The sequence below is a fragment of the Coregonus lavaretus genome (genome assembly GCF_964263955.1).
Source record: "Coregonus lavaretus genome assembly, chromosome: 8".
NCBI classification, from domain to species: Eukaryota; Metazoa; Chordata; class Actinopteri; order Salmoniformes; family Salmonidae; genus Coregonus; species Coregonus lavaretus.
Window position 1 is genome coordinate 41,891,135 of NC_139995.1, and position 25,430 is coordinate 41,916,564.

A 25,430-nucleotide genomic window follows, 5' to 3' on the forward strand; every position below is an offset into this window, starting at 1 on the left:
ACAAAAACAAAAAAGATGTAACCTAACCCATAACACATTATTACTACTGCTCATATCCTTAATACACCTTGCATATTTCCCCACAAAACCATTATAAAACATTAAAACCTCTGTAAGCCCAACTTCCCCCCGTAGACACATGCATCACATCGTGATTCATGTGTTCAAAAATCAAAACAACAACAATATTGCCTATCAAACCAAAAATAATAACTAAACTTAAAATGACAACCTTTGAGCATATCTTTACTTAACTGTATCCCATAACACTATTCAAGGAATACCACTCCTTCAGGACTAACTCTCACTACATCCTTGTCCTGTTTGAACTAATATATAGGATTTTTTCCAAATTATAAACTTCTTCACAATTATCCTTATTATATCTAACCCCCAATTCAGCATGCCTCTATGATTTACAGTGTGGGTGATCAGGTCACACTATAAAGCCAGGACAGATTGCAGAGGTCATTGAAATCATTCAATGAATTGTTCCATCCAAAAATATACTACTCATTAACAACCATCAAAACATTTCATAAATGTTGTATCCCGAGTGTACAGTAAGTCCTTAGTACAGCTCTTTTCAAAATAAATCACACGTATTTACTTATCCCTCAGTAAATAAAAACCCAAATGACATGTGTTTGCCCCTTCAAGATATTTAACTTCTATCCCGTGAAAAAACCTAAAATACAAATAAAAATCCTATACAGCTAACATTTCATATTAAGTGGGTTGTTTGTGGATATTTAAACACCATATAGTAAAACAATAAACAAACAAAAAATGGCCAGGCCCTATTTATGGTCTCGGAAATGATTTCAAAGAAAAGAGAAAATCACTCCCCCCTTTCTCCTGGAAGAAAAAGTACACATTTAGTTAGTTTACATTTTGATACCTCCTAACCAATCCAAACAATCTAATTTCGAAATTCTCACTCTCTATTCCCACATCTCCTAATTCTCCTGCTCAGAAATCCCTCAAGAACATCACTTGTGACTGCTCCCTTCCCCAATGAATTCCACAATCCAGTGCACATAAAACGACATAAAGTCCCATAACTTTTACTTGTCTCCCGAGTGGCGCAGTGGTCTAAGGCACTGCATCGCAGTGCTAGCTGTGCCATTAGAGATCCTGGTTTGAATCCAGGCTATGTCGTAGCTGGCCGCGACTGGGAGACCTATGGGCGGCAGGGATGTAGCTCAGTTGGTAGAGCATGGTGTTTGCAACGCCAGGGTTGTGGGTTCGATTCCCACGGGGGGCCAGTATGAAAAAATAATGTATGCACTCTCTAGCGGTAAGTTGCTCTGGATAAGAGCGTCTGCTAAATGACTAAAATGTTTTAAAAACATTTTACCCAGAGGCTTTTCCGTAACCACAAATACAGTCAATTTCTCTTTGTAAGGAATCAGTGATATTTTGATCCCAAATATCTATTAAAATATTGTTTGAGACGTGGGTCTCCTACATCTCCTTCATCATTCATTCTGTAGGGGATTTCCATCAATCCCAGAAAAGACTCCCAACTAAGACACATCAGACATTTATCATGTTTCATTAAGTGGAATATACACCTTTAACATAACAAACCCATAACCACTTTCCAGTAATCTAATCATTTCAACCTGTTGCATTGTTTTTAGTCCTTTTTGGTTCACTCTCCCTCTATTGTTATCCTTCTAGCTTTGTATCATTACTGGATTAATGACATATGTAATAACTGTTTCGCATTAGATTGTGCCTTTTTCTGATAATGTTGTTATTGTAGTCTATTGCATTAATTTAGTTTAAAATACAAACTTGTTGTTGAACAAATCTAGAACCTACATTAAGTCGGTACTATCCCATCAGCATAATAGTTAAAACTACCTACACTCTACAAATTATCGTTTTAGAATTCATTAACTATTTGCATACATCTCTGGCGTCACGCAAACTATAGAATAAAGTAATAACAATTAGAATTTGTCAAATAAATGTTTTCCATCCAACTATTCAGACAAATATATTTTTCAGCTCGATACTGTCACGATCGTCGACAGATGAAGCGGACCAAGGCGCAGCGTGATAAGCGTACATTCTTTATTTCAGTACACACACGAACCAAAACAATAAACCAAACGATACGTGAAGTCCTAGGTTATACACAAAACCCTACGGAACAAGATCCCACAAAGTAACATGCCAACAGGCTGCCTAAGTATGGTCCCCAATCAGAGACAACGAGCTACAGCTGCCTCTGATTGGGAACCACCCTGGCCAACATAGATCAAAATGAACTAGAACCAAAAACATAGAAAACAAAACATAGAAAATCCACACCCTGGCTCAACATTTAAGAGTCCCCAGAGCCAGGGCGTGACAGTACCCCCCCCCCAAAGGCGCGGACTGCGACCGCGCCACACCAACACAACAGGGTAGGGGCCGGGTGGGCATTCCGCCTCGGAGGCGGATCCGGCTACGGGCGTGACCACCACCCCGTTGCGCCACTGGTCTGGTCCCGCTGGCCGGAGCTGGACTGAACACCGGTGGAGCGGATTGCTCTGGCTCTGGAGTGGAGCAGCTGACCGGTGCCGGACCAGGCACCGGTGGAACAGACACGGGCCGTGCCGGACTGACGACGTGCACCACTGGCTTGGTGCGGGGGGCAGGAACGGGCCGGACCGGGCTGACGACGCGCACCACTGGCTTGGTGCGGGGAGCAGGAACGGGCCGGACCGGGCTGACGACGCGCACCACTGGCTTGGTGCGGGGAGCAGGAACAGGCCGGACCGGGCTGGCGACGCGCACCACTGGCTTGGTAAGGGGAGCAGGAACGGGCCGGACCGGGCTGACGACGCGCACCACTGGCTTGGTGCGGGGAGCAGGAACGGGCCGGACCGGGCTGACGACGCGCACCACTGGCTTGTTTCGAGGGGCAGGAACGGACCAGACCGGGCTGACGACGCGCACCACTGGCTTGGTGCGGGGAGCAGGAACAGGCCGGACCGGGCTGGCGACGCGCCCCACTGGCTTGGTGCGAGGGGCAGGAACAGGCCGGACTGGGCTGGTGACGCGCACCACTGGCTTGGTGCGGGGAGCAGGTACAGGCCGGACCGGGCTGGCGACGCGCACCACAGGCTTGGTGCGGGGAGCAGGAACAGGCCGGACCGGGCTGGTGACGCGCACCACTGGCTTGGTGCGGGGAGCAGGAACAGGCCGGACCGGGCTAGCGACGCGCACCACAGGCTTGGTGCGGGGTACAGGAACAGGTCGGGCCGGACTGGGAACACACACCACTGGCCTTGTGCGGGAATCAGGAACGGGCCGGAACGGACTGGTGACACACACCACTTGCTTGGTGCGAGGAGCGGGACTGGGTTTCCTCATAACACTTTGCTCCCTCTGTTGCCTAACCAGTTCCTCTCGCCGTGCCTCTACACTCTCCTTCTCCCTCGTGACCAATAGCCCCCGTATCCTGGTGGCCTCCTCTCCTAGTCCGCCGATTCGCCCTGTAGCTGCCTCCAGCAGCCCCGTCGTCCACGCCGTGTGCCCCCCAAAATCATTTATTGGGGTTGCCTCTCGCATGTCCGTCGTCGGCACGGTTGGCGCCGTTTCTCCTCTCCTGCCTGGGCATTTACTTTTGCCCATGGCCCTCTGCCCGCGAATATGTCCTCCCATGACCACCATTCGCCCACCTGAGCCATCGCCCTCTTCTCCTCCTGGGCACGCTGCTTGATCCTCTGGTGGTGGGATCTTCTGTCACGCCCGTTATGAGATGAAGCGGACCAAGGCGCAGCGTGATAAGCGTACATTCTTTATTTCAGTACACACACGAACCAAAACAATAAACCAAACGATACGTGAAGTCCTAGGTTATACACCCTACGGAACAAGATCCCACAAAGTAACATGCCAACAGGCTGCCTAAGTATGGTCCCCAATCAGAGACAACGAGCTACAGCTGCCTCTGATTGGGAACCACCCTGGCCAACATAGATCAAAACGAACTAGAACCAAAAACATAGAAAACAAAACATAGAAAATCCACACCCTGGCTCAACATTTAAGAGTCCCCAGAGCCAGGGCGTGACAGATACAGTCAAGCAAGTACGACTCTCTTTTACCCGAGAACTAGATCATGGCATTCGTAAAGTCTATTCACAACCCAACAATAACTAATAGTATATTTGTATTCATATTATTAAAAGACCTTACTTTCATTCCAGTCTACCTAAACAATTCAAATTATGGCCACAACTCTATTGCAATTGCCAGTCCGCTATTCAAATGTATGTAACTGTCCTATCTGATTAGACTATAGTCACTCCTCCCTCTTTCCCGTTGAATAAGTGAGTCCTTCAGTCTGAAAAGACGCAGGCTGCTAAATCGTCCAGTCTTATCCTGACTGTTCCGTCAATCTAAACAACCCATAAACAACCCACAACCATAGTTGAACTATACTTAGAAAACCTAGACTGTAATCAGCGATGCAGAATCTATGCTTTATTGAAATGACAAGTAAATCCTCCTTTATTCCAATGTTAATGGTCAGTAGTTTTAGTATCTGGCACATACTACCCTTTATCAGAAAATAGCTTTACAGGACTAAGATTTCATAAGCTGGAAGCTTTAACAGTCAACGAGTCAAATCTACATTCATTAATTTGGAAACAGATCTAACGAATTCAATCAAATGGATTATGTTCTTTCCCCCTATTATACTAAAATTCCTTTACTTTCTCACTTCTGCTTCAAAATGATAGATAGTTATCATAATGCCTACTCTTATTTCTATCAATGATCTATGTACTTTCTCCCACCCCTCACGTACGTCTACGTTTTTGGGTGTGCAAGTCAGCTCCTATTATTTTATCCAATCCCTCGTAATAAATTACACTCATATAAAATTAATTATATTCTAATATATTCACATCAACCAAACCATTCATGTTTCTAATGATTCTTTATTACCACAAATCAGTTAATCATAATCTAGTCTCAGCGGAACAACAACTAATTACCCAAATCCTTCCCCTCAGTCATAGAATCCTCCCAGAATCGTATAGGCTGGTCACTATTCACTGATCTTACAAAATTCTATGACAGGCATTGTTGTACGAAACTCCAAGATATCATTTATATGAAAATCGTATTATTCAAACGTATATATAATTATCATACCCACCTCTATATCTCATCATTCAAACTTCAGAGTGCGACTCATTTACACCATTATACTACTCTTATTCCACATTCACACAATGTTGTTCTCAAACGCGCTTAATTACTATTTGTATAACCTACAGGAATATTTTATTCTATCAAAGGGCCCAAATTTGGAATGTTAACCCTATCGCAGTTATTATTTTACTGTAGTCAATTTATCACAATACTACATCACCTCTAAAGTTTCCAAATATAATGTCAGAAACACACCCTAAAAGATTGACCAAAATACAATGCATAGACGTCATATGATCACACCTATACACGTGACCTGTTCTTCCAACAGGATTTCTCATACCCCTCCTAATAATGTGAATTTTCCACTCAGTTGGTAAATGTATATCCACATAACATTAATTCTTCTCTTTCCTTTTTGAACATGTTGAGTACTTATTTTTCTCTTTTTCTTTTGGCGCTTCTCTTCTTTCCTGTGTCTTTTGCTTTATGGTTCTTTATCAGTGTTTCCATTTCCTCACACACCGAGACATCAAATGTTCCTCCTTCTGGCCATTTGGTTCCCATTTTCCTGGTGCGTTTCTCCCATTTTTCTGATGTTTTCACTATTTCTTTCTTGCCTAAGGGATACCTAGCACTCAGTATTTCTACCGCCGTTTTATTCATATTAATGGCCTATATGTTTAACTTCCTTTTTAATCTATTTTAGTATTCGGCCTATTTGTTTATTTCTCCTTCTTAATTATTTTTATATTAGTATTCGCTTTTATTGTTAAACTATTTATGCTTCTTTGATTATTGTTTGGTCAGAACTTATTTATTATTAATGGGCATTTGACAGTCTCTTTATGTAATAATAATATAATATCTCCTGATGTCCACTTTTCTTTTGTGTGGAACACCTCATGAATCTTTCCCTTGCTAGTGTTTTTTCTTAGCTTTAAATCACTCAGCTATATTCTTTATGTAATAATAATATAATATCTCCTGATGTCCACTTTTCTTTTGTGTGGAACACCTCATGAATCTTTCCCTTGCTAGTGTTTTTCTTAGCTTTAAATCACTCAGCTATATTCTTTATGTAATAATAATATAATATCTCCTGTTGCCACTTTTCTTTTGCGTGGAACACCTCATGAATCTTTCCCTTGCTAGTGTTTTTCTTAGCTTTAAATCACTCAGCTATATGTGTGTTTCTACCCCTATGAGCAATCACAAACCATTCACTCTTCCTCTCCTGGTGCGAGACCGGGTGCGTCCTTCCTACCAGGTTACACTTAAGTAATGGTCCAGGAAAGGTGCGCCAATCTTTCTCCACCAAAGACAGAAACTTCAAACGACCTCAAATACAGTTTCTCTCCTCAACACAGAAAATAAGCTATCATCTGCAGGATTTCTTATTATTCTTATTCATACAGATGAGTAGCCACCCGCGCCCAAATGAATCAGACAGTTAAATGACTCACAGTAGCCCAAGCAAACCACTCATCCACATGAGATGATCAGACCTACTCTATCTAACACTTTCTCTATATTTTGAAGCCTTAGTGGCTGTTTAACCCGTTCACCTACTCAGGATGACCGGTGTTAACTCCAATTTTTAGTGTCACCTACTCCGGATGACCTAACTTTTTACCTGATCGCCCCTTTCTGATTCACTTCCCCGACACAAGAAAGACGATTTTATACAGGATTTCTATCTACCTATATAGCCCTCTAGGTGATTCACTTCCTCGATACACCCTTACTGGACTTCTATCTTACGCTTTCCTAAGCGACCTGTAAATTCGGCCCTTTCTTCTGACACAGAAAAAAGCGGTATTACACAGGATTTCTGCCTACCTAAGCGGCCCTCTAAAGATACACTTCCTCAACACTTTAGAGCGGTATCTGTAGGACTTTGTACCTATTTATTCTCTGATCGTTCAAACAGATGGACAGCCGCCCGTGCCGAAATGACCCAGACAAAGTGATCAGCAAGATGAATCAAATGAATTGACCGAATCGAACAGACGCATCAGATGAGCAGCCGAGCGACCCCGATGACTGAATGCACGAATTGAGCAATCAAATCAAACAGATCGATCAGACCGTCTAGATGAGCACCCTGAATGAGACAGATTAATCATCCAACCCAACCACAACCAATTGAATCACAATGGCTTAAACAGAATGACCAGCAGGACGAACAAATGAATCAGATGACCTGAACAGACAGTCCAGACAAACAACCGAGTGACATTTGACGGGTACAAGACACGTCAGACAAAACAGTCAAATTAGTCAAACGGATGCAATCACACTGACCGAATGATCAACCCAAACAAAACAGATAACTCACCCTACCCAACCACAATGAATGAACCACACCGACCCAAACAGACCATCCACCCACTCGGACCGAGCAGATCTACTCTTACTATTTTCTACGTATTGCAACCCTCGAGGCCTTTTTTATTTAATTTTTTTTAACCCTTAACATGTATTTTTAAATCCAAAAGCTCCCAGTCTCTAATTTTCTGGTTCTTAAATTTGGAGAGACCTACTTGGTATTCTGCAGCTGAGGCCGGTCCCCGGATCGAACCACACAAACTTTCTACTATATAAGTAAGAACTTGGCTTACCTTCTTAAAAGCGGACGCTTTTGTTTGTATGGTCCGTCCAAGCCGTTTCACAACTGCAGATGTCCACCGTCTCTGGTCCCTGTTTTCAACTCCTGGCAAGCTCGCCATTTATGTTGTAGAAATATTTGACTCAAAAGTAGTCAACTCAAAAATATCTCTCAAGAGACTGGAGCTTGTGAATCCAAAAATTACACTTTATCATTGCGTAAACAAAGCCAAGCTGCTCCATGGAGCACCTGCTTGCCCTTGGCTTAAAGATTTCCTTTTATACACATACAAATGCATAGTCATGCTTACATAGAATATACAGTTACTCCCCCTAAGATAAATGATTAACATCTTTCACTGTCACGCCACCATTATCTTTCAAAGTCCAATAACACATGTCGTTTACTCTACAAGGGCTACGTGCGCTTTCCAGTTGAGGCCTCTTTCCCTTATCTCTTTATAATGGTGGCGTGACTCAGACACTTTCTTAAAAAAAACAATATACATACATTCATTAAAGCATGGTTACACAATGTATTGGCTATATTCCTTATTTAGACATGCATCTGGATTATAAAAATGTCAATCATGTTTACTATATTTTACCTTTGACATTTCCCAACATTTTGCCTTAATGATACATAATTTATTTCTATATTGCCAAACGTCAGCCTCAAAACCTTAATGACTTGGAGAAGATCTGCAAAGAGGAGTGGAACAAAATCCCTCCTGAGATGTGTGCAAACCTGGTGGCCAACTACAAGAAACGTCTGACCTCTGTGATTGCCAAAAAGGGTTTTGCCACCAAGTACTAAGTCATGTTTTGCAGAGGGGTCAAATACTTATTTCCCTCATTAAAATGCAAATCAATTTATAACATTTTTGACATTTGTTTTTTTTAGTTGTTATTCTGTCTCTCAATGTTCAAATAAACCTACCATTCAAATTATAGACTGATCATGTCTTTGTCAGTGGGCAAACTTACAAAATCAGCATGGGGATCAAATACTTTTTTCCCTCACTGTATGTAAACTTCCGACTTCAACTGTACATACCCCAACCAGATGCCATGGATTACAGGCAACATCCGCACTGAGGTAAAGGGTAGAGCTGCCGCTTTCAAGGAGCGGGACTCTAACCTGGATGCTTATAAGAAATCCCGCTATGCCCTCCGACGAACCATCAAACAGGCAAAGAGTCAATACAGGACTAACATTGAATCGTACTACACCGGCTCTGACGCTCGTCAGATGTGGCAGGGCTTGAAAGCTATTACAGACTACAAGGGGAAGATCAAAACGAGCTGCCCAGTGACACAAGCCTACCAGACGATCTAAATCACTTCTATGCTCGCTTCGAGGCAAGCAACACTGAAGCATGCATGAGAGCATCAGCTGTTCCAGATGACTACGTGATCACGCTCTCCATAGCCGATGTGAGTAAGAATTTTAAGCAGGTCAACATTCACAAGGCCGCAGGGCCAGACGGATTACCAGGATGTGTACTCTGAGCATGCGCTGACCAACTGGCAAGTGTCTTCACTGACATTTTCAACATGTCCCTGACTGAGTCTGTAATACCAACATGTTTCAAGCAGACCACCATAGTCCCTGTGCCCAAGAACACTAAGATAACCTGCCTAAATGACTACCGACCCGTAGCACTCACGTCTGTAGCCATGAAGTGCTTTGAAAGGCTGGTCATGGCTCACATCAACACTATTATCCCAGAAACCCTAGACACACTCTAATTTGCATACCACCCCAACAGATCCACAGATGATGCAATCTCTATTGCAATCTCTATTGCACTCCACACTGCCCTTTCCCACCTGGACAAAAGGAACACCTACGTGAGAATTCTATTAATTGACTACAGCTCAGCGTTCAACACCATAGTGCCCTCAACACTCATCACTAAGTTAAGGACCCTGGGACTAAACACCTCCCTCTGCAACTGGATCCTGGACTTCCTGACGGGCCGCCCCCTGGTGGTAAGCGTAGGTAACAACATATCTGCCACACTGATCCTCAACACAGGGGCCCCTCAGTGGTGCGTGCTCAGTCCCCTCCTGTACTCCCTGTTCACCCATGACTGCATGGCCAGGCACGACTCCAACACCATCATTAAGTTTGCCGATGACACAACAGTGGTAGGCCTGATCAACGACAACGATGAGACAGCCTATAGGGAGGAGGTCAGAGACCTGGCCGTGTGGTGCCAGGATAACAACCTCTCCCTCAACGTGATCAAAACAAAGGAGATGATTGTGGACTACAGTAAAAAAAAGAGGACTGAGCACGCCCCCATTCTCATTGGCGGGGCTGTAGTGGAACAGGTTGAGAGCTTCAAGTTTCTTGGTGTCCACATCACCAACAAACTAACATGGTCCAAACACAGAAAGACAGTCGTGAAGAGGGCACGACAAAGCCTATTCCCCCTCAGGAGACTGAAAAGATTTGACATGGGTCCTCAGATCCTCAAAAAGTTATACAGCTGCACCATCGAGAGCATCCTGACTGGTTGCATCACCGCCTGGAATGGCAACTGCTCGGCCTCCGACCGACCACAAGGCACTACAGAGGGTAGTGCGTACGGCCCAGTACATCACTGGGGCCAAGCTTCCTGCCATCCAGGACCTCTATACCAGGCTGTGTCAGAGGAAGGCCCTAAAAATTGTCAAAGACTCCAGCCACCCTAGTCATAGACTGTTCTCTCTGCTACCGCACAGCAAGCGGTACCGGAGCGCCAAGTCTAGGTCCAAAATACTTCTTAACAGCTTCTACCCCCAAGCCATAAGACTCCTGAACAGCTAATCATGGCTACCTGGACTATTTACATTGCCACCCCAGAACACCCCCTCTTTTACGCTGCTGCTGCTCTGTTTATTATCTACGCATAGTCACTTTAACTCTACCCACATGTACATATTACCTCAATTACCTAGTGTGACGAATACTGAGTATATGAAGAGGCAGGACGCAGACGCAGGAATTAACAAGGGAAAGGTTTACTTAACAATAAGAAAGAGAATAACAAAGAGCGAGTAAACGACACGACGCTAAAGGTTACACACAACAATGAACGATCAGTCCAGGGCTTTATAGTGGTGGTGATGAGATGATGAGGTGCAGGTGCGCTGGAGGTAATTAGGGTGCGTTGGGTTTCCATTCCTGTGTTTGCCGAGGTGGTGTGCTCAGACCGGAGGCTGAGTAGACTGGCGAATCAGAGGGCCGGAGGGGAGCAACGGGAGGAGACGTGACGCCTAGACTAATCGGTGCCCCCGCACATTGACTCTGTACCGGTACCCCCTGTATATAACCTCCCTACTGTTATTTTATTTTACTGCTGCTCTTTAATGAATTGCTATATTTATTTTTTACTTATCTATTTTTTACTTAACACTTTTTTTATTTTCTTAAAACTGCATTGTTGGTTAAGGGCTTGTAAGTAAGCATTTCACTGTAAGGTCTACACCTATTGTATTCGCGTATGTGGCAAATAACATTTGATTTGATTTGATTTGAGTCCTGGAAATAACACGTTCTACAACAGTAACTGTAAGCATCTTGTTCACTCCAGGAATCCTGTATAGCTTGGCCTTAGGGCTTAAATACCATCAGCCCAACAGCCCAACCTTATATGTTTCTGGAACTATGAGATCAGAATCTGCTGCCAGGAAGTGGTTTAGAGAGGAAGACTCTTGTAGGGACACATTACGGTAAACCTATTCTTGGACTAAAAAGCACTTTCAATGGAGTAAATTAATGAAAGCGTTGTAAACCTTCATGTTCATGTCACAGTGACACTGTCAAATAAAGTGTAACCAAAGTGATTTAGAGTCCAAGAGTAGTCTTAATTAATCTGGGTTCTGCAAAACTGGCCTAGAGCGTTCTAATCAGAAGTTTTGAATCTCACCCAGCTGCAATGGGCAACAATACACTGAGGGGCCTAGGAGCTTTTATTAAAGGGAACCAAAACTCGTTCCCATAAACACAGTAATGCTGACCTCCTATGGTTAGGACATGTATTACATCAATGAAAAAGGAAAGAAAGACAGCACACCCTCAAAGTGAGGTGCTGGCTAATTGAAGACAAACTATGCAATGAAAAAATAAAGTTGTACACTAATTTTGGTAACACGTTACTTGACACCCAATATCATAACACGTTATGACACAGTCATAACCATGTCATAATATGTCATAACAGCTGATATAACTTCTCATAACCTGTCATAATATGGTCCTAACACTGTCATGACCCATATATTTAGACCTGATGTGACATATATTGCGTTATTTTATGGCTGGTTATGACACCTACATAAGAGTGTCAAAACTCACATTTATTCAAATGTGTTTTTCCCTGCCAAGAAGTTTACTTTAATTTGAAAGTTTGTTTCTTAGGTCCTTTGTTGTTGTTGTAATGAATTATTTACAGTCATGTTTCCATCATATTTTAAATGACTTGTAGAAAATGCAGTTTATGACACTGTCATAAAGCATTATGAACATCCTGTGTCACTTGGACTAAGAAAATGCACTTTATCACACTGTCAAAAAGCATTATGACCATCATAATCAAATAAGCCAGATAGGCCTATCACATACATTCATTAACCTTTATTTAACTAGGCAAGTCAGTTAAGAACAAATTCTTATTTACAATGACGGCCTACAACGGCCAAACCCGGACGATGCTGGGCCAATTGTGCGCTGCCCTATGGGACTCCCAATCACGGCCGGTTGTGATACAGCCTGGAATCGAACCAGGGGGTCTGTAGTGAAGCCTCAAGCACTGAGATGCAGTGCCTTAGACCGCTGCGCCACTCGGATGCCCTTATGTCAGTCATCAGTCAGAAATCTGCTCCTGTATTCCCAGTCATCAGCAGCAGAGCATTGGGGTAGGTGCATGTCTGACATCAATGTGTGCGCAATTACAATGATAATTTAATATGGTCTATTTCAGAAAATGTTATATAACAAACATTCTGTTGAGAAGTAGTTTATGGTGTCATGTTTTGTTTTGTGGGTTTTGACACTCTTATGTAGGTGTCATAACCAGCCATAAAATAACGCAATATATGTGTCATGACAGTGTTATGACTATATTATGACAGTTAATGACAAGTTATGTCAGCTGGTATGACATATTATGCTGGGTGTCAAGCAAAGTGTTACCCTAAGTTTTCCTTGCATGTGGATTTACGATGGGATGATGGCTATTGAGCCAAACCGGCAAGGAGAGACGAGTCTGCAACTTTCTTTTTTCTTTGCTTAGGACATGTATTACACCAAACATGCATCAAGTGTTCTGCCCTACATTTCCTAGAGGAGCGCTGAGTCACTTCTTTACAGTCAGAGAGGAAGTACTTTTTTCTGTTTTCTGTTACAGCAGCATATTCTGGTTCCGCTGTGTGCTTTGATTTCCTGGACCTGCAGCCTACTTCCTATACACTTCTTCTCATCCCACATGCCTGAGCAGGTGATGGCTTCCCATGACCACCTGTCTGGTGGGAGAACACACACGTAGAGAGCTACAGGCGGAAGGGTATGACATCATACAGAGAGGTCTGCTGGGGGTGGATGGAGATTCCGTACATATTTCTGTCACAAGATGATGCGATGACAATGATTCAACAATACCATTGTCAGTTCATGGAGGAAAGAGATGCTGCTGGGAAATTTTCTGAAAATACAGCAGAGATGGAGCCAGAGCTCTCTAGCCCTAGCCCCAGCCCCAGCCTCAGCCCCAGCCCCAGCCTCAGCCCCACACCCAGACCCTTGACCTTGTTGGAAGGTCAAAGAAAGTTAGGGAAGCACCTCACTGGGGCAGTGTACTGTTGTGTGCTTAATGGATGTATTCTATTTAGGCAACAACATGGAAAGTTACCGTAAGCAGAGGTGAAATTGGGGGGGAATAGCAGTGAACAGAATTCTCAAAGTGAAATGATTTTGATATTGACAGTAATTTACAGTGGTTAGTGGTGAAGGCCTGCAATAATGTGGGTGTTTATATTTGTTCTAGTTCACACATGTACAAGTGTGTATTAAACAGATGTGTGAATTGGAAATGCATATTTTGCATATCCCAACTCGGAGAGTGGAGTCACAACCAGGATCTGTCATTATCAACGGCGAACCTGGAGCAATTAGGGTTAAGTGCCTTGCTCAAGGGCAAATCGAGAGATTGTTCACCTTGTTGGCTCAGGGATTCAAACTAGCAACATTTCGGTTACTGGCCCAACGCTCTAACCACTAGCCTACAGGCTGCCCATACAGGCTGCCAATATATATCGTTAACTGACGAGGATATATTACGTAAGCCTTGACATTAAATCCCAGAACTCTCGTCAGTTCCTTCCTCTTCATTAAAATCGCTCTTGTAGAGATGAGCTGTTATTCCTTCATATGCTGGTGTATTTCCTCCTACCTGTTTCTGTGTGACTGTGCGTGTGAAATTCCCCTCTCTGCCCTATAAGAGCCAGTCATGAGAGCCAACATGGACACACACAACAGAGGACTGCTCATCAGAGAGATAGAGGACACACACACAGACAGGTGAGTTGGAACACCTGCCACACATTTGTTGGGGGCCTGGGGTCCAAGGGGGGGCATGGCGTAGAGGCCGGGGGAGATGTTGACTTGGATGCGGGGAAGACTTTTTAAATTGATTACTGGATGCTGCACTGAACTGACAATACGCTATAAACATGGATATGTCACAAAGTCATTTTTGGAGGCTTGAAGCAGCGTTACTGTGGCAAGCAACAGATTCTTGGAACAATAGCTAACTAACTGTGAATGAATGTACTTAATAACTCTAGCTAACTTAGACTGAGAAGACTTAACATGAATGTGTATGTTGTGATGTCAGTGATGCTCTATCTAAAAGTTGGACTTTTCCTTTTATCAAGTATACCTTTTTCTCCATGCACCTATCAGTAAAATAAATAAATAAATATATATATTGTCACATACACTTGATAAGTGCAGATATTTTACCTTGTCGGCTCAGGTAATCAAACCAGCAACCATTTCGGTTACTGGCCCAACGCTCTAACCGCTAGGCTATGTGCCACCAGTACGTAAGGTGTGCGAGTTTACTGTCTAAGTGATGCTCTGTCTGTCTCCAGCTTGACATAGAGATGAAGCTGCTGTTAAGCCCCGCCCTTCCCAGGCTCCTCTTCCTGTTAGCATGTCTCAGTGGGTGTGGCTTGGGCCATGGGCTACACCTGGGAACCTGCTCTGTCACTGTACACACACACGAACTACGCAAGCACTACACAGAGATACGGAGCGCTGTGGTGAGCACACAAACACACACCGTCATTTCCATGTCGCTGTATAAGAACAAGAAACCTACCCTGAGGCTCTCAGTCTCTACCTCTCTTTTACTCTCTCTCTCTCTCACTCTCTGTCACACAGTCTGTTTTACATATATTTTATTAGAGTGAATTGAATTTTGTATTGATTGTGTTGTTGTTGGCTAAATGTGTGCAGATAGCAGCAGACAGTGAAATGGGAGTGAGACTGCTGAGGGGAGACGTGATGAGGAACATACAGGTGAGTTGTTCTCACTTCCTTAACCTGCATATCAATGTCCTTTAAAAGGCACTCAGTCTAGTGTTGTCCATTACGGGATACATTTTCCTGGTGCAAAAAAGCACATATTTGTATGTGTACAAAAAATACAGTAAACCCTCATAATCTGGCAGCATGATAGAATTTGAAACATTTCTTTAACAACGTGCTGCAGTAAATGTAACATGTAGTGTGTGCTCCCTTTCAGGAGGGGGAGTACTGCTGTTTCCTGCGTCTATTGCTGCGTTTTTATGTGGAGAGAGTGTTTGTTAGCCACGGCTTGTCTCAGCCACTGCACCGACGCTCAACCAGCGCTCTCGCTAATAGTTTCCTCACAATCAACAAGCACTTGAGGCAATGTGTAAGTAGACACACACAGGCACACATTCATGCAGGCATGCACACTCACTCACATATTAACACACAACTCACACACAAACAAAGCTACTACTATCGTTATCTAATGATATCTCTTTATGTCCTCCAGCACTGCCACTGTGGAGAAGACACCAGGACAATAATGGACTCCCTACAGGCCCAGTTTGACAAGGTAACTACACACACTGACATATAAATAGGCATATACAGAGAGAGAGCAAAATAGAGAAAATACTGTTTGGAGAGTGTATGGTGAAAGAGGCTTAGACAGCCCAAGAGAGGAGAGTGAGAGAGAGGAGATTAATCAATAAGATCCATGCCAATGTTAACCCCTCTCCGCCTCTTCTCCATCCTCTCGCCCTCATCTCTCCCTCCTTTCTCACTCCTCCTACCATCATCCATCCATCCTCTCCCTTCATTTCTCCCTCCTCTCCCCCACACCATCCTACCCCCCCTCATCTCTCCATCCTCTCTCCCTCATCTCTCCATCCTCTCCCCCTCATCTCTCCATCCTGTAGCTGGAGATCTACCAGGCAGCAGTAAAGGCTATAGGAGAGCTGGACTCTCTACTGGACTGGCTGGAAGAGCTCACACACAACTCACACAAGCACCTCCACACAGACAGATAACACACTGTATGTTTGTATGTTTATATTAAAATATGTAAATGTTGCAGTACAGGTGATATGTTACATTTTTGTTAGCACATATAATGTTTTTGATGAGATAAGTTTACCTGAAAGGAATATTTATTAATGTGTGTATTCATGCTTATTTTTGTATTAAAACGGACATATGTCAGTCTGAGATGGTTGTCTATGTTCCATAAATAATGGTTCTGCGATAGTGTTATTAACCAGTGTGAATTTCACCAAACTGTCGAATTTCACTACAAAATAAATGTACAGTGCCTTCGGAAAGTATTCAGACCCATTGACTTTTTCCACATTTTGTTAGGTTACAGCCTTATTCTAAAATTGATTAAATAGTTGTGGTTTTTCTCATCAATCTACACACAATACCTCATAATGATGAAGCAAAAACAGGTTTTTAGAAATATTACATTTACATAAGTATTCAGACCCTTTACTCAGTACTTTGTTGAAGCACCTTTGGCAGCGATTACAGCCTCAAGTCTTCTTGGGTATGAGCTCCTGAGTGGCGCAGTGGTCTAAGGCACTGCATCGCAGTGCTAACTGTGCCACTAGAGATCCTGGTTCGAATCCAGGCTCTGTCGCAGCCGGCCGCGACCGGGAGACTCATGGGCGGCGCACAATTGGCCCAGCGTCGTCCAGGTTAGGGGAGGGAATGGCCGGCAGGGATGTAGCTCAGTTGATAGAGCATGGCGTTTGCAACGCCAGGGTTGTGGGTTCGTTTCCCATGGGGGGCCAGTATAAAATAAAAAAATAAAAAATAAAGTGTATTCACTAACTGTAAGTCGCTCTGGATAAGAGCGTCTGCTAAATGACAAAAATGTAAATGTTAATAAATGTAAAATGACGCTAGAAGCTTGGCACACCTGTATTTGGGGAGTTTCTCACATTATTCTCTGCAGATCCTCTCAAGCTCTGTCAGGTTGGATGGGGAGCGTCGCTGCACAGCTATTTTCAGGTCTCTCCAGATATGTTCGATCGTGTTCAAGTCCGGGCTCAAGGACATTCAGAGACTTGTCCCGAAGCCACTCCTGCTTTGTCTTGGCTGTGTGCTTAGGGTCGTTGTCCTGTTGGAAAGTGAACTTTTGCCCCAGTCTGAGGTCCTGAGCGCTCTGGAGCAGGTTTTCATCAAGGATCTCTCTGTACTTTTCTCCGTTCATCTTTGCCACGATCCTGACAAGCCTCCCAGTCCCTGCCACTGAAAAACATCCCCACAGCATGATGCTGCCACCACCATGCTTCAGCAGGTTTCCTCCAGACGTGACGCTTGGCATTCAGGTCAAAGAGAATCTTGTTTCTCATGGTCTGAGAGTCTTTAGGTGCCTTTTGGCAAACTCCATGCAGGCTGTCATGTCCCTTTTACTGAGGAGTGGCTTCCATCTGGCCACTCTACCATAAAGGCCTGATTGGTGGAGTGCTGCAGAGATGGTTGTCCTTCTGGAAGGTTCTCCCATCTCCACAGAGGAACTCTAGAGCTCTGTCAGAGTGACCATCGGGTTCTTGGTCACCTCCCTGACCAAGGCCCTTCTCCCCCGATTGCTCATTTAGGCTGGGTAGCCAGCTCTAGAAAGAGTCTTGGTGGTTCCAAACTTCTTCCATTTATGAATGATGGAGGCCAGTGTGTTCTTGGGGACCTTCAATGCTGCAGAAATTGTTTGGTACCCTTCCCCAGATCTGTGCCTTGACACAATCCTGTCTCTGAGCTCTACGGACAATTCCTTCGACCTCAAGGCTTGGTTTTTGCTCTGACATGCACTGTCAACTGTGGGACCTTATATAGACGGGTGTATGCCTTTCCAAATCATGTCCAATCAATTGAATTTACCACAGGTGGACTCCGATCAAGTTGTAGAAACATCTCAAGGATGATCAATGGAAACAGGATGCACCTGCGCTCAATTTCATGTCTCATACCAAAGGGTCTGAATACTTGTAAATAAGGTAATTCTGTTATGTATTTATTTTTTGCAAATATTTCTACCAACCTGTTTATCGCTTTGTCATTATGGGGTGTTGTGTGTAGACTGCTGAGGAATTTGTTTTATTTAATCAATTTTAGAATAAGGCTGTAACGTAACAAAACATGGAAAATGTCAAGGGGTCTGAATACTTTCGGAGGCACTGTAAGTGTGCAATTGCTGGTACCTGGGCTGTTGTCCTTAGACGTAGTTGATTATAATTTGACAGGCACCTCGCCCTCATTAAGACTGGAGACAGGATATCCGTTTGTCCTCAGGTTTATTGTCTGGGAAAAGGTGAAACTGAGAAAAAGTCTGACATCAAGATTTAGCAGAATGGTAGCTAGATACAGCTATAATAGCTTAATTGTAGTGGAACAGATAGTACTCATGGAGAATGGCATGTAATGCCATAGCCGAGCAGACGCAAACCTCCAACGGCTTAGCTAAAGCTTCTGCTTGAGGTTGAGATGACGGTTCATTGACAATATATCAAACAATTTTCAACCAAGCTTTACGTCCCTCAATCTCGATTTGGAAGGCACCAGTGTCTTATAAACTACAGTTTCCAGTTGCAGGTGGAACAAAAAAAAAGAGAATATTCAGAAAAAATATTAAATTAACTTGTTGCACTGCGTGAGGAGGTTCCTCACCATCTTTGATGCTGGACATCTTGCATTTCCCAACATCTTTGCTGAAACTAACAATTTCTAAGCCACACGGCCATGGCCATGTGTAGAAGATGACAGCACGTCACACTGCACGACCCAAGAAACACAAAGATCTACACACGTGAGAGGCATTCTTACTTGGTACAAAAAGTGGATTTAATACGTTTCTGAATATTTGCTTGTTGTCTGAGTTCCATCTGAAGGTTTTGGATTTATGAGCTTTGCCTCCAGCTCTGCTCGTTGGGATTTGCCTGACATTATAAATAATTGGACATTGTTGGATCCTGAATGCTGATTGGTCGTATGTGTATATATATATATATATATATATATATATATATATATATATATCATGGGCATGACACAAACATTATTGTTTAAGGTTCGATTTTAAAGTATCACTTCGCTGTTTTTATTATGCCTCCTCAAGTGACAAGAGTAAAGCAATAAGGCTTTTATTAAACACAGTGGGTCCATACTGACAAACATTAGAAAAGGTTTAAACAAACTCTTTTTAGTCTCAGAAAATGTATCAGCCAATTACAATCATTGATGTACTCGCACATGATAGAATGCTAAATGTTAGCTTTTCCCATCACATAACCTGGCACACCAATAGCCCTATGCTAACAACACCAGCTGGACATGATTATTTCCTGTAATAAATTCTGCATCAGCCAATTACAAATGTTGATGTAGTTGGACGTGATAGAAAACGTTTTCATGAGAGCGTCCTTAACAGAAGTCAGACGGCACCATATGCTAATCAAAGTTACTAAAACAACATTTCAACTTGATGGAAAGATCACAGTGTATTTTCGCTGTTTGCGGCAAGTTTGAATCTCAGGTGAGATTCTTTTGCTTTGAAATTTAGGGCGCGTTCGTAAATTCACTCTGGCTTTCTACTCCGATTTCAGAGCACTCTCGTCTGAGTGTGCCAGAGCGCAGAATAACTGATGAATTTAAGAACGCTCAACATCCGTTGAATATGGCCGGTGTCAGTAAACATTGGCAAAAAAACTTTATTAAATTGTTGCCAATACCACAGTTACAGTCACCAACGCTCTGGATAACATGAAAACAGCCTTACCAGCTCTGCTAGGGCATGTAAAATGGTCAGAGTGAGGTGTTCTCTCATTTATTTCTGGAAGTAGCTTCCGTTGTGAGCGCGTCACTTATCTCTGTGCTGTTTGCTGTTACTTGGCTACCTGCCAAACCTACGGGTTTTACTTTTTTTAAACCATTTAATCAATCTTAATTTAACACATTTTACCAACGTCTTTGTTATTTTTTTCCTCTCTCTACTTTTTTCATTCAACTTTTTCACCCCGGACGCTTTATCTGGACATTGTTCTACAGGACCTTCACCAGCCGAAGATAAGTAGTAACATCGCCTTATGGTGAGGAGAGCCATGCTGCAAGCCCAGCTTCAGATGCAATCGTTAGGCAAGGGCAATATAATTGTAGGAACGGATTAAACGGTGTCTGTGCCACCTGTGAGTACAGATAGTAGTAGAAATCCCCAGTTGTCTAAAAAAAAAAACTGTGACGGACCTCAGCATTACTCTGGACGACCCTGATCTCTCTTTTGATGAACATTTGAAGAATATTTCAAGGACAGCCTTTTTCCATCTTCGTAACATTGCAAACATCAGAAAAGTTTTGTCCAAAAATGATGCAGAAAAGCTAATCCATGCTTTTGTCACTTCTAGATTAGACTACTGCAATGCTCTACTCTCCGGCTACCCGGATAAAGCACTAAATAAACTTCAGTTAGTGCTAAACACGGCTGCTAGAATCTTGTCTAGAACCAAAAAATGTGATTATATTACTCCAGTGCTAGCCTCTCTACACTGGCTTCCTGTTAAGGCTAGGGCTGATTTCAAGGTTTTACTGCTAACCTAAAAAGCATTACATGGGCTTTCTCCTACCTATCTCTCCGATTATGTCCTGCCTTACATACCTACAAGTATGCTACAGTCACAAGACGCAGGCCTCCTTATTGTCCCTAGAATTTCTAAGCAAACAGCTGGAGGCAGGGCTTTCTCCTATAGAGCTCAATTTTTATGGAATGTTCTGCCTATCCATGTGAGAGACGCAGACTCAGTCTCGACCTTAAAGTCTTTACTGAAGACTCATCTCTTCAGTAGGTCCTATGATGAGTGTAGTCTGCCCCAGGGGTGCGAAGTGAACGGAAAGGTACAAGAGCAACGAACCGCCCATGCCTGGCTGGTTTCCGTCTCTCCATTGGGATTCTCTGCCTCTGACCCTATTATGGGTGCTGGTGCTTACTGGTGCTTTCCATGCCATCCCTAGGAGGGGTGCGTCACTTGAGTGGGTTGAGTCACTGATGTGATCTTCCTGTCCGGTTTGTCTCCCCCTCGGGCTCGTGCAGTGGAGGAGATCTTCATGGGCTATACTCAGCCTTGTCTCAGGGTAGTAGGTTGGTGGTCTGTTGATATCCGTCTGGTGGTGTGGGGCTGTGCTTTAGCAAAGTGGGTGGGGTTATATCCTGCCTGGTTGGCCCTGTCCAGGGGTATCGTCGGACGGGGCCAGTGTCTCCCAACCCTCCGTCTCAGCCTCCAATATCTATGCTGCAATAGTCTATGTGCCGCGGTCAGTCTGTTAAATCTGGTGTTATTCTCCTGTCTTATCCGGTGTCCTGTGTGAATTTAAGTATGCTCCCTCTAATTCTCTCCCTCTCTCCCTCCCCTCCCGAAGGACCTGAGCCCTAGGACCATGCCTCAGGACTACCTGGCCTGATGACTCCTTGCTGTCCCCAGTCCACCTGGTCATGCGGCTGCTCCAGTTTCAATTCTTCTGCCTGCGGCTATGGAACCCTGACCTGTTCACCGGACATGCTACCTTGTCCCAGACCTGCTCTTTTCAACTCTCTCTCTCTACCGCACCTGCTATTTCAACCTCTAAATGCCCGTCTATGAAAAGCCAAGTGACATTTACTCCTGATGTACTGACCTGTTGCAACCTCTACAACCACTGTGATTATTATTTGACCCTGCTGGTCATCTATGAACGTTTGAATATCTTGGAGAAAAATCTGGCCTTAATGGCCATGTACTGTTATAATCTCCACCTGGCACAGCCAGAAGGGGACTGGCCACCCATCAGAGCCTTGTTCCTCTCTAGGTTTCTTCCTAGGTTTCTGCCTTTCTAGGGAGTTTTTTCTAGCTACTTCTACATATGCATTGCTTGCTGTTTGGGGTTTTAGGATGGGTTTCTGTATAGCACTTTGTGACATCTGCTGATGTAAAAAGGGCTTTATAAATACATTTGATTGATTGAGTTAACTTTAGCCAGTTAGCTTGGGTGCTTGACTGCCATTGTGAGGGGTGCGTTCGTAAATTCACTCTGGAGTGCCAGAGAGCGCTCAGAGTGTGCTCTGGCGTTCGTAATTTCAGAGTATTGTCAGATTGTCCGTTTGTAAATTCAGAGCGTTTCGCTCTCGGAGTGTTCAGAGCGCACACTGGACTGTAACTGTGCTGCTGGAAACAATTTAATTCTGCTTTTTTGCCGACATTTACTGACAACAGCCATATTCAATGGTGTTGAACGTTCATAAATTCATCAGTTATTCTGCGCTCTCGCACACTCAGACGAGAGTGCTCTAAAATCGGAGTAGATAGCCAGAGCTTCCCGTTCGCCACAGTACGCAGTGAACGAGGCTGAAACAGCTGCATTCTGAAGCTGCCTTACTCAATAATACCATAGGAGTCGAGTATGCTGCTTTATTAACTCAATCAATTATTTTGTTTACATAGTTTTCTAACTGATATGATATAATATTGTGACATGAATTAATGGCAGAATTAAACGCAAAACACCGCCATCTCCTGGATAGTGTTGGTCCCAAAGATATGCCGCTCGAAAGAAAAAAAGGTATACCCAAACGCGCTTCAGCCCAGTTTGAGGGACTTGAAAATCCCCAAAACATTCCTTATCCCAGATACTTCAACTGGTGACTATCCCGGAGAATAAAGAAAAAGGAGCACTCTGTTTCTGCGTGAAATTAAGGCTCTGATGAAGGCGGTTCATGCTGAAACGTAACAAGATTGTTTGTTTGTACCGTCAATAAATCTATCAGATTTATGCAGAAACAGATTGCTCCTTTTTCTTTATTCTCCGGGGATAGTCACCAGTTGAAGTATCTGGGATAAGGAATGTTTTTGGGATATGCCAATCTAACACACAGTAAAAGTAATGCAGTAATGTGAAATATCATACATCTCTACCTGATATTATTTATAATAATAAATAAAGGTTGAGAAACTATATTTATTTGAGCTAAAAAAAAGGCCTTCTATCAAAGTTTTAAATAAAATATAATGATTACAAATAAAAAGCTTTATTTACAAGAAGTATAATATACCAATCCACTCTAAGATGCTCACAACAACATAGCCCCAGTCCATGTAATGCCATTCTATGTCAGGTTTATGGGAAAGAACACCATGCAGTGATGTCAAAACCACTAAATAAACTAACATACGAGGTAATGAAACTAGAGCTGGTGAGGTGGCACTCCAACATTTGAACAAGGAGCCTTGTTGAAACAAAAGATGTGCTGCTTTCAGTACAGCTAGAAGACCGTCATTGAAATGCGCTGTGTATAATTCTAAACAAAATGAGATGGTAACTACATATGCTTAAAAATGTATGGTTCTCTGTTCGGCACACTATTTTGGGCTTCTACAATGTTGTGCATGTTTATTTCACAATACATTCACAATATATATTTAACCAAGATAATTGACCTGATGGGTTTGTTTGTCCTGCTACTACAGGTATAAGGTAGCATGTCTTCAAATCTGAAGCACTTTCCCCTCAAAATGTAAACATCCTTTATGTATTTAGATAACACCAATGTACTACTTTGCTGTGACTTTGAGGTGTAGTCCAAGTGGGGGAGAGACTCATATGTTGGGACAAACTTAAAAAGCTTACTGTGTAAACTAAACTAAGTAAAACTAATACTAGTTCTACAAAACATATTATCCACTTTTGTGCCATGCTCAGAGGGGTTATGAAACATCAGCTTTTTACTTTGGAAAGGTCTTATTGCACAAGTGAGAGTAAGATTTTGCCCTAAGCAGCACTGTCATGTTTCTCACTGTGTTCATCCTCAGTTCTTACAAGTGAAGCATTAACCACAAAAAAATCAGCAATATGGTTGTTCTCTGTGAATCTGTTGGTGCTGTTTTAGAAACCGTGCTGCCCTGAAGCATTTTACACACATGGGGCACTTATATGGTTTCTCACCTGTGTGAATACTAATATGTTCTTTCAGGCTAAACTTCTGAGTGAAGCATTTGCCACAATAACAACACTGATATGGTCTCTCTCCTGTATGACTCCTCATATGCTTTGCCAGGGATTTGGTGTAACCAAAGCATTTGCCACATTCTTTGCACTGATACGGTTTCTCTCCCGTGTGTATCCTCATATGGACTGTCAGGTTATGCTTGAGACTGAAAAATTTACCACAGTTTTCACATTGATGTGGTTTCTCTCTTTTGTGAGTCACCATATGTTCTTCCAGGCATATCTTCTGACTGAAGCATTTGCCACATTCACTGCACTGATATTGTTTCTCTCCAGTGTGTGTCCTCATATGGTCCCTCTCTCTGTTCTCCACAGTTTGGGTTTGGTAAAGATGTGAGGGCTGAGATGGGTCTTGATCACAGTCACTTTTCACAAAGGAAGGATTGTTTATGAAGTCTTTGATATCAGACTCCAGCCCCTGAAGCTGCTCTTCCTCCTGACCTGTCCCAAAGTCCTCCTGTTCCTCTTTAATCTGTGTGTGCTCTGTGTCCTCCTGCCCCAGATTGGGACACCACCACTCCTGCTCACGGTGCTGCTGCTCAGGGGGAACCTGCTCTTCGGGGACTGGGATAATTAGCTGCTGGGGATCTAAAAGTAAAGTAATTCAATCAATCAATCATTATTACAATCGATCCTGACATTTTTCAAGAAACAATTTGTGAATTGGTTGTTTATTGGCAATGTGGCTTGCCTGTTTACATAATGTGCTTGACTGATTGTTGTGATTGTGGCTACAAACCTGCTTTATGCAAATGTATCTTCGGTTGGGTAACGATATCCAGCAGCATCCGTAGACGATCGATCTCCTCCTTTGAACGGGAGATTTCTTCCTGGTACTCTGATACCGTTTTTTCCACGACCCCAAATATCTCAACAGCCGCCGCTGTTAATCGCTCGGTAAGAAACACATTCAGCAGATGTAGTTTGGACATTTTGTGGAATGAAAGTGAATCAGTTCGTATTGTTTAACTCACGTGGATTAGTACTCTTCCGTTGTGTGTGTAAACCGTGAACCATAGACTATAAAAAATAAAATGTGTGAACGTCACAAGTAGCAGAGATTGCT

At 43.2% G+C, this 25,430-nt stretch overlaps 1 protein-coding gene across 1 annotated transcript; it reads left to right on the forward strand.

Annotated features, from left to right (window-relative positions):
* Nucleotides 1-14,928: 14,928 nt before the first annotated feature.
* Nucleotides 14,929-16,371, forward strand: il19l (interleukin 19 like; the record flags this gene model as incomplete). The annotated part of the gene is made up of 5 exons (XM_084166558.1): nt 14,929-15,087; nt 15,284-15,346; nt 15,573-15,725; nt 15,852-15,914; nt 16,261-16,371. 5 exons carry the CDS (start codon nt 14,929-14,931, stop codon nt 16,369-16,371), a joined length of 549 nt encoding a protein of 182 aa, XP_084022684.1.
* Between the last annotated feature and the right edge of the window lie 9,059 nt (nt 16,372-25,430).